Consider the following 8537-nt stretch of genomic DNA (forward strand, 5'->3'; position numbering starts at 1 on the left):
TTTACTTCAAAACAGGAGGACTCGGGGTACTCAAAGTTAGACAGCGAAGACATGAAGCAACTGAACTGGAATGATTTAGTTACCAGCCTCTTCCATACAAAGGAAAAGGAATGCTGCATTTACGGCTGCCACTGGAGGATAGTACATATTTTACACCCTTCCTTTTTCCCTGTCTCTGTTTTCCCCAAATCATTTCCTAGTGCTAGATGGTGCTTGCAGCTTGGTATCTGACACATCCTGAGAGCTCAAGCCTATGGCACTCAATTAAGTGCTGACATTTTTTTTGTAACTTATGAAGAACGGCTTGGCCTTCCAAGTACATTATTAACAAATTCCATTTCCCTCTACACTTTAACTCATCCACATTTGTTACTCTCTAATTTCTACCTATGATAAGGCCAGGAAGAGTTCATCCCTACATTATAAACCCTGGGCTTCCCAGAGTCATCCAGTGTGCAATAAACTGTGAAGTCATTTTCTGAAGAGCTATCTTCAAAATGAACTAGACAGTTAGTACAAGATCCAATTAAGTTATTCAACAGGACAATAACAACACTGCAGGATGTCGGGAAGCAATACATGCTGGATAAGAAAGATACTCCAATGTTTCTTTGCCCAGAGTGGCTCTGCACTTCATTAAACAAGGATTCTATCATACGAGATCTTGCATTATTTGGAGAGATGAACAGATGGCATTTTTCTTTTTAAACCTACTCCAAAAACCTGCTGCTCAAGGAAAGATGCCTGAGGAACCCAGCAGTCCAGGCTGCAAGGAACTGCTGTCTTAAAATCAATGGGTCTTGAATCTGGAATTTATCATAAAAGCTGCATCACTGCTAATTCTAGTTTCAGACAGAAATTTAATTGGAGAATTGAAATTCTTTAACGTATATGAAGCAGCCACTTCTTGAGATAATTTAACATAGCAGAAATACTCTGCTGCACACTGCTCTATAAAGCTATAGAACTTACAAAATAAGTTTCAACAACAAAGCTACCACACTTTATACAAGAGCTAATTATGAATAACATTACCCTCAGTACAAAAAGTACAGGTGATCTAAACTGCTATCTGCAGGGCTTCCTTAAAGTAGAATTTCAGTTTATTAAAACTGATCCAACATAACTGCCAGCAAAATAAAAATCCTTGCATAAAGAAGCCTCTTACTGCTCTGGAAATGAACAGGAATGCCTGAGAGCACCATAAAGGTTTTCAATAAAATGATGATGCATTTCATCAAACACTAGAATTACACTGCAAATAAACACCCAACACTTAGGTGCAGCCTTGAAAACATGTACGTGACCTGTCGGCATCTAGCTCTCTGTCTTATGGATGTCAGTGCAATCAAGGAGCTAAATTTACTATAATAATAACTGCTATACCTACTAGGATGAATTTGCAATGTCCAGCCCACAGACCTACACTGTTTGATAAAATCCTCTCCAGTCAAGTCTAAGTTCTCGAACAACTGAGGTGTTCACTCACCCACAGATTCAATGCAGAAATCAAAACTTAGCTCAGAGGCCAGCTTCTTGCTTGACTTCAGCTTCCCTTGTAAATTCACAATTTTCACGAATTCTCAAGAAAAGTACAAAATCAAATGTCAAACCCATTGCTGCAACAGATCATAGACACCTTTAAATATAATATGACATTATATTATAATATCCTTGTCTGGCCTTTTGTAGTTTGTATAAAACAAGCCAAAAAACATCTTTCTATTAAATATTAGGTACAGCCCTATGCCTGGAACTTTGTTAATGATTAACTTAAGAGAATTACACACAACAGGGTTGCTCAAGGCAAGAAACCCTAATCCAATGCAATGTGCATGCTGAGAATTTAAAGATACAAAAATTATCACTAGCTTCCTACTGCAATATTAACTTTTCATGTGCCATTCAGTACACATGAGCTTTTGTATTACTGTGTGTTGCACTGCTGATTTTATTTCTTACTGTATATATGTGGAATGTGTGCATGTATCTCAAATCTCATCTGTAATTCTACGTTAATTTAAATTTTGAGGGACTACAAAGAGAAAGGAAAACGTGTTTTCAGAGGCACCAACTGAAAAGAATGGGGGCTGGAATGGAACGGCCACTTTATCAACTTTATCTAAAAGCACTGGTATTGCAATGGTGTTGTATAAAACAGTACTAAAAAAGTTAAAATAAGCTTATGGTAGATAGGCAAGTAACTATACTTTCTACCTAAGCAGGCTTCTCACACAGCTCACTAAGCTGTCCACCAGGTATAGATTACTTACCGTCCAAGCAGACTAGAACCGTGTCTCTTTCCAGCTGTGTGACATGAATGGCATCCAACTGTTGATTGCCTGGTTAAAGGGAAACAAAACAGTTTATATCCTTTTTAAAAAAAAACTGAATTCAGCTCCCCAAGCCTTAGCACTTGCTCTTTACCTTTGTAACCTTCCAGGCACCCTTTAAAATGTAAAGGATTTATGTTCTTTTATTTTATTGCATTTTACATTTTCTAATTGCTAAGTGATCCCTTTCCTTTATGGGAGCAGGGCATGATTCAGGATCAAACCCAGCATCCCAAAAAAACAGATATTGTAACAACAGCTTTATTACAGCACTATACGTTAGGGCTGTGTGAAACAGGGCTGTTCCGTTTTGATGGAACAGTGTTTCGTTTCGAAAGCACCGTTCCATTTTGTTCCATCAAAACAGTTTTGCTGTTTCGACGCTATTTCAACATTTCACCCATAGGCTACAACAGGGAAGGAAACACGAAACAGCCTGTCATTTCTGGCCCGATTCCGGTGAAACTTGCAGGGATGGTAGCCCCTTCTGAGGGCATGAAGCCTGACAAGTTTCAAAGAGATGGGTGCAGGGTTTTCTAGGAAACTGCACCTCAAGCTACTGACAAGCAGGAGCCGGGGACCTGGAGCAGCGTCCTATGATCCAGCAGGCAGACTGGGGGCCTGTTTTCACCCCCAGGAGGGCTGCAGAGGCTCTGCTGGACTCCTCCCGGGGGTGAGGGCCCTCAATCTGCCTGCTGGATGAAAGGAGACTGCTCCTGCCACCTGGGACCTAGCACTAAGGAATGGAGCCTAGCTGGTGGAAGCGCCTCCTGCCACTGGGCTCAGTTCCCAGCAGTTTGCAGTGCTGGGAAACTCAGCCCGGCCGGGAGAGGCACTTACCCCAGCCGGGCTCCATTCCCAGCGCTAGGAAACTCAGCCTGGCCGGGAGAGGCACTTACCCCAGCTGGGCTCCATTCCCAGCGCTAGGAAACTCAGCCTGGCCGAGAGAGATGCCTTCTCCCCACCAACCTCAGTTCCCAGCAGCTCGCAGCCCTGGGGAACTGAGCCCAGCGGGGAGAAGCACCTCCCCCACACCTGGCTCAGCTCCCAGCCCTGTGAAACTCAGCCCGGTGGCGGGAGGTGGAGAGCAGCGCCAGCTCTGCCCACCTTCTGCCACCAGGCTGAGCTCCATGGGGCTGGCGGAGCTGATCGGAGCACAGCCCAGCAGCGGGAGGCAGGCAGAGCTGGCTATGCTCTGATCGGCTCCACCAGCCCCATGGAGCACAGCTCGGCGGTGGGAGGCGGGGAGATCCAGGGCTGCGCTCCCTGCTGGGCTGAGCCACATGGGGCTGCGGAGCTGCTTGGAGAGCAGCCCTGGTTCTCCCCCGCATCCCACCACCTGGCTGCTGCTTTGAAAGTCGAAATGTTTCGACTGGCCTTGTTTTGTTTTAAGGCTGTTTCGAAGCCCTTTGCTTCATTTCAGTTGCTTCAAACGAAACAGCCGGTGAAGCTTCGCACAGCCCTACTATACATATTGTTGCAACAGCCAAGTAAGAGCTCATCCAACAGCTTTGTTCATAAGGAGGAACAACAAAGAACAGAGAGAATCGGCACGTAATCCTCCCCTCTTAACACAACTCTTTCCTTTGCTAGAACCCCTGTCTAGCAATGATGCTGCAGAGCAGCAGTTCTCAACTGCGTTAAACTCAAGGGACCCACTGCAAAATGCCAGCTCTTAGTTTCCATTCATTTTTGACAACAGAAAAACAACAGAGCAAATCTGTTGTAAAGAACTCAGGAAGATCACAGCACGGCAGAATGGTTTTGACACTCTGGATCCCTATTTGAAGCCTCTGAGTTTATTTTGTGAATCCTAACAGTGCTGACATCATGTGGCACACTTAAAGAATCTCAAGGCACCTCAGGGTGGTTGATAATCACTGCTCAAGAGGGTGTAGGGTGTCCAATGCAAGACTAAAAGGTTTAAATGATTAATATGCAAGCTTGCGTAAGAGAACAGCTAGAAAAGAAGAAATCTTTGTGGAAAGAATAAGGCTAGTGGTGAAAAATGTCTGCAAGTGATCTAATAACTTTGAAGAGAGGGGCAAGTTTTCTTGTGTGTTAATATCCCTGCAAGGTGATAACTGTCCATTGGAGGTGCGAGAAGAGACAAGAAGCATGCACTTGACTGAAGTTGTCCAGAGGGGAAGCAGCACACTGACATAACCCTGATAAGGAGAACGCTCTCTGTAGCCACACACAGGAGAAGGATCTAGATGAGTAGCTCACAACCTGCCTTTAAAATCTACCATTTAATACATGGCATTTATAAAATGAAATTTCTTAGAAGAGGAAAATTAAATCAGAGCTCAAAAAATCACCTTAAATGGTTTGAAGGACATCTGGTTAAGGAGAGGAAATAAAGTCAGTGGAAAGAGAGGCAGGTTTCTGGGGCAGTCAGTTGATGGCCAGCTACGTGACAGTGGGGGGCGTCTACATGAGACATCTTACTGTAGAGTAGACTATTCTACTGCGCATTAGTGCATCATGGCAAAACTGTACTAATGCGCAGTAGAATTAGTTTGCCTCTGCTACTGCACATGAGTACAGCTACTGCGCCTTTATCTAGTACCTCATATTAAAAGCTACTAAATTTAAATTTAGTACCAAAGGCACAGTAATGGATGTGTAAATGCACCCAGTGCTGCTCAGATGACCAGGGCAGAGTGAAAAGATGCAATCCAGGTTCACATGCTATCATGAGGCCTGTTGCAATATATGCATGCGTGGTCTTGAGTGTTAAAATAAAGGAATACAGCTACTGGAAAAAATGCTGGTTTGATGAGGGCAAAATATTTGTGCATTAGACAGAAAAACCTTACCTGCACCGATTTCTGTAAACCATGAAGAAGCGGAGTTCAAGTTGATTGTCTCAAATTGAACTACTTGATTTGGCTCTGTACCCTTGCTGATAGCTACACAGACCATAGGGTATTCCTGCTCTGGTATCACTAGCATTTCAAACACATTCAAAGGGCTTGGCAAAGGAAAATCAAAGTGCTGAAAAAAATTACAACAAGTTTAGACATTCCTTCTACCTAGGCATGTAGCGGCCCCAAAACTTCACAAGCACAGAGTATGCGAGGTACCAAAAAGCTATTCTCCTTTCAAGCTCCCCTGCAACTCCTAAGAGTTATTTATACACAAGCCATAACACATGCCCCAGAGAATGTAATATTACTCAGGGTTTGTACTCTTCCTCCTCAGAATCTGCTACTGCCAGTACTGGGCTTGATCCAACACTTTACTGGTTACTTTATATATTTTAGCTAATACAAGCTTGCCAAGCCAGATTTTCGAGTACTCAGCACTCACAAACAGGACTAAAAGGCCCCTGGAACACATTATATCTATGGCATAATTGACATGCTAATCACACCATAAATAGTAACAGCGCCACATGCTAAGCTGATTTAGGTGCCAGAAAGTGGCAAACCCGCACATCAGGAGGCCTAAAAGCTGCATGTGCAGCTGGGCTGCCGACATTGTTTTTAAAGGTGCCAGCATGAAATGTTTTAGACCTTTTAGTCATAGGGACCTTTAAAACCTGCACTCCCTGGGACCCCAAGATCAGGGAGAGATTCCCCAATCCTGGGGTCCCCAGCATGAAAGCCCATGGGTTTGCAGCTGCCAGGCAAGGAGAGTTGACTGACTTTCCCTGTTGCCATTTGCCAACCCATGCCCCAGGTTTTCTGCTGTGGCAGTTGTGCAATTGGGATCTGATCCCTGACCCTAACAATCGTGCCTCCTGCCATACACCTGTGGTATGGCAGGAGGAGCAATTGTTGGGACTGGGGATCACATCCCACTGCACCATTACATGAATGTCTGCCAGCACCCGAAGGGACCCACTCTGCCATCATCGTATCTAAAATGGCTACCAGAACATTCCTTTAATTTACAAAAATAATGCAATGAGTTACACTGCACGGTAAGAACAGACAGCCAGAACTGAAAGGCCTAAATAATAAAACTCACCTTTATTAACATGAACTTCTGCATTGGCTCATACCACTGAAGTAAAACAATTCCAGACTGCAATGCCCCACACAGGTATTTGTGTCCTGTATATGGATTTCTTACTATTTAAGAAAAAAAGATTTACATGCATACATTTAACCTAGTGCATCTGGAACTATTTAATTCATTAATTCAAAAGGATGTGGAGAAGCTTGAGAGAGTCCAGAGGAGAGCCACGCGTATGATCAGCAGGCAAGAGAACAGGCCTAATGAAGACAGGCTGAGAGCCATGAGAAGCGCAGGCTCAGGGGTGACTTGGTGGCTGCCTATAAGTATATAAGGGGTGTGCATCAGGATCTGGGGGAATGCTTGTTCACCAGGGCACCCCAGGTCCAGTGGTCACAAACTCCTCCAAGACCGTTTTAGGCTGGACACACAGAAAAACTTCTTTACTGTCTGAGCCGCCGGGGCCTGGAACAGACTCCCCCAGAGATGATGCAAGCACCTACTCTGGACTCTTTTAAGAAGTGTCTGGATGCTTATCTTGCTGGGATCCAATGACCCCAGCTGACTTCCTGTCCCTGGGGCGGGGGCTGGGCTCGATCTTCCGAGATCTCTTCCAGCCCTAGCATCTATGAAGCCCATCATATTTCAAGTAAAACTGAAGACTGTCGTTTTTGTTTTTTGGGGTTTGTTTGGTTTTTTGGTTTTGTTTTTTTAATATAAATAAGGCAACTTTTAAAATACTAACCATTTCGACCTTGGGTTTATTACTTTGGTGATGTAACAAAAGATTTGCTATGATTAGCACTATGTTAACTTCCAAATGAATTGGGGACAAATTCTCACTGAATTCTCTATATTTTCTTACACGTTAACACAACCTAATCTGTGAACTAACTCACAGAATATTAACAAAAGTTAACTGCATATGAATAATAACAAATATTATTTCAAGAGATGGAAGAGAATGAGTGGTCTGAAACAGAAGGAAGGCAACAATATCAGCCAGCAATCTAAAGCAGATAATTTCCATCTCTTCCAAAATTTCTTTATGTTTCCAACATTATTAGTATTGTTTTTTGTAACAACAGCCCCTATAGGCCTTTGTATTAGGCAGCGTACACAATAAGAGCTAGTCTTTCTTGGCCTTGTTAGTCGATGAAGAATCCTGCCACTATTTAAGTCAACATGATCTTGAGCCAATCTTTAGATTAGGGCTCGCTAATCAGAGTGCATTTCCCGATGTTCAGCAAACCCTGTTACCATGCTGACATAAGAACCAGCTTCAGGCTTTTCTTTGATCACACTTAGTTCCATTTTCCAGGACAGGACAAAGAGCAAGTGGCATAGCTGCAGCACCTTAATACTGCTGCTGATTAGAGTCTCATCTCCTCTCCAGCTGATGTTAATTTTCCTTGACAATGCTAATGAAGCCTGAGACTACGTGTGAATTTTAGAGCACTCCCAATTATGGCTCCTAACCTGCAAACTTTGCTCTTAAAAGGTAAAATTTCCAGAAAGAGGCACTGAAGGGTACAGGTAAGAGCAACTCTGAAACTGCCATGGACAGGGTTCAAATTTTCAATAAATAGCTGTCTTTCCTTGCCACCAGGCTACCTGCAAACACTAATTTGTAACAGCATAGTCCTACTCCCAACATACAAATGTCCTCTCTAGCTTGTTCATTTGGCTCAAAAGCTACCCCCTAAACCGAATGTCAGTGATTTTTAACATGTTAGTTCATGTTAGTTCCATGAGCTGAGATCAAGCCAGCATCAGTGATGTCTGTTTGGGGAGGAACAGAACCATTACTTGAATTTCTCAAGCAGGCAACAAATGTTCAGAATTATAAAACTATAGAACAATCTTGAGCTCCACTGACTTTCAGTGAGATTTTGTAGCGCAAATCCCTTTTGATTTTTAACCATTTGAACACACTGCTGCATACATTTACAGTTAATAACTGGTGCTTAAGAACAATTGTGCTGTATATTAATTTGCTATCTTATTTCTAAACTTACAATACATATTACTTTTTATATAATTCAAGTCTAGTTGGTCTTGTAACATCCTGTGCAAAGAGTTCTTCATCATTTTATCACAAGGTTACAGAAGCTCAAAGTGAGATTAATCACCGAGTAGGACTCCAGATGCAATAGGCCATAACAATATCCCATATGTTCTTTCATGGCTCACTCATCCTTTTGCCTCCTTACTGAGGATTAATGAAAACTTTCACTC

General features: G+C 43.0%; 1 protein-coding gene across 2 annotated transcripts in view; it reads right to left on the reverse strand.

The window, feature by feature from the left end:
* Positions 1–8537, reverse strand: part of MAP4K5 (mitogen-activated protein kinase kinase kinase kinase 5) — a 106999-nt gene that overhangs the window by 10520 nt on the left and 87942 nt on the right. For both annotated transcript variants that reach the window (XM_019550942.1, XM_019550941.1), the window contains 4 exons: positions 6312–6415; positions 5156–5333; positions 2274–2342; positions 1490–1582 (listed from right to left, as the gene is read on the reverse strand). In XM_019550942.1, the coding sequence (XP_019406487.1) occupies positions 1490–1582; positions 2274–2342; positions 5156–5333; positions 6312–6415 (444 nt within the window). The remainder of the gene's footprint in view (positions 1–1489; positions 1583–2273; positions 2343–5155; positions 5334–6311; positions 6416–8537) is intronic.

The sequence above is a fragment of the Crocodylus porosus genome, unplaced genomic scaffold, assembly GCF_001723895.1.
Source record: "Crocodylus porosus isolate Cpor-Errol unplaced genomic scaffold, CroPor_comp1, whole genome shotgun sequence".
In the NCBI taxonomy this organism is placed as follows: domain Eukaryota; kingdom Metazoa; phylum Chordata; order Crocodylia; family Crocodylidae; genus Crocodylus; species Crocodylus porosus.